General features: G+C 70.9%; 1 protein-coding gene across 1 annotated transcript in view; it reads right to left on the bottom strand.

Moving 5' to 3' along the window:
• LOC104984295 (kinesin-like protein KIF1A) overlaps positions 1–853 on the bottom strand; it is a gene marked incomplete at its 5' end in the record, with an annotated part of 37,208 nt that overhangs the window by 25,282 nt on the left and 11,073 nt on the right. Inside the window, 2 exon segments of the mRNA XM_010833966.1 lie at positions 101–269; positions 382–520. Coding sequence (XP_010832268.1) covers positions 101–269; positions 382–520 — 308 coding nt within the window.

The raw sequence follows: 853 nt of genomic DNA, 5'->3' as shown, positions 1-853 counted from the left end.
GGCCTGGGCACGGGCACCTCAGCCTCCGGGGGGCACCATGTGCCCCCGCCCCCCCGCACCTTGCCAAGGCCCGCCCGCACAGCCTGGGCGAAAGGCTCACTTGAACTGGCAGAAGATGTCGGCATACTCAGCGGATATGCTGGACGCCTGCAGGACGGTCACGCGGAAGGTGAAGCTGCTGCCCAGGCCGAGGTGGTCCAGGGCGGCGTCCAGGGGCCCATCCAGGGCGGCTTTCTCAGGGCTGTCGAGGAGGCCTTCCGGGGTCACCGCTGCTGGGAGCCAAGGGCAGAGGGGCGTGGAGGGACCCGAGGTGCTGAGCCCGGGCTTGGGAACTGGCCTGCAGCACGCGTGCGGGCCAAGAGGCGGGCCGCGGGGGCCCACCTGAACAGGTGTTGTTGTTGACCTCGTCGGCTGAGGGCCCGGAGTCTGCGGCCTGGCCCTGGCCTTCCACAATCCGCAGCTCCTCCTGGGAGGTCCCTGAGCGGGACATGCCCACCCCGGGGCAGGACTCGGCCTGGAACTGTGCAGGCGGGGGCGGGGTCGGACAGAGCGCTGCCGGGGACCCTGAGCGCCCACCCAGGCTCGCCCGTGCCGGGGGCCTACCCCTCCCCAGGCCTCGTTCCCAGGTTCTCAGGGCTATGTTAGTCTAGGAAGCGGGAAAGGAAGGTGGGACACATCTCTGGGGTTCAGCTCTGCCCCCAGGCCAGCCAGGACCCCTTCCTCAGCTCTGTCCCCTCCCTCAGCCCCGCCCACTGCTCCCCCTGCCTGGGCAGGACGCAGGGAGACTCTCCCAGCGGCTTTCAGGGCCTGGCCAGCGCCCCCACCAGTTGCCCACATGGCCCCCACCGCCCCC

The sequence above is a fragment of the Bison bison genome, unplaced genomic scaffold (genome assembly GCF_000754665.1).
Source record: "Bison bison bison isolate TAMUID 2011002044 unplaced genomic scaffold, Bison_UMD1.0 scf7180017845367, whole genome shotgun sequence".
Classification (NCBI taxonomy): Eukaryota; Metazoa; Chordata; class Mammalia; order Artiodactyla; family Bovidae; genus Bison; species Bison bison.
This window is presented reverse-complemented; position numbering and strand designations above follow the sequence as displayed.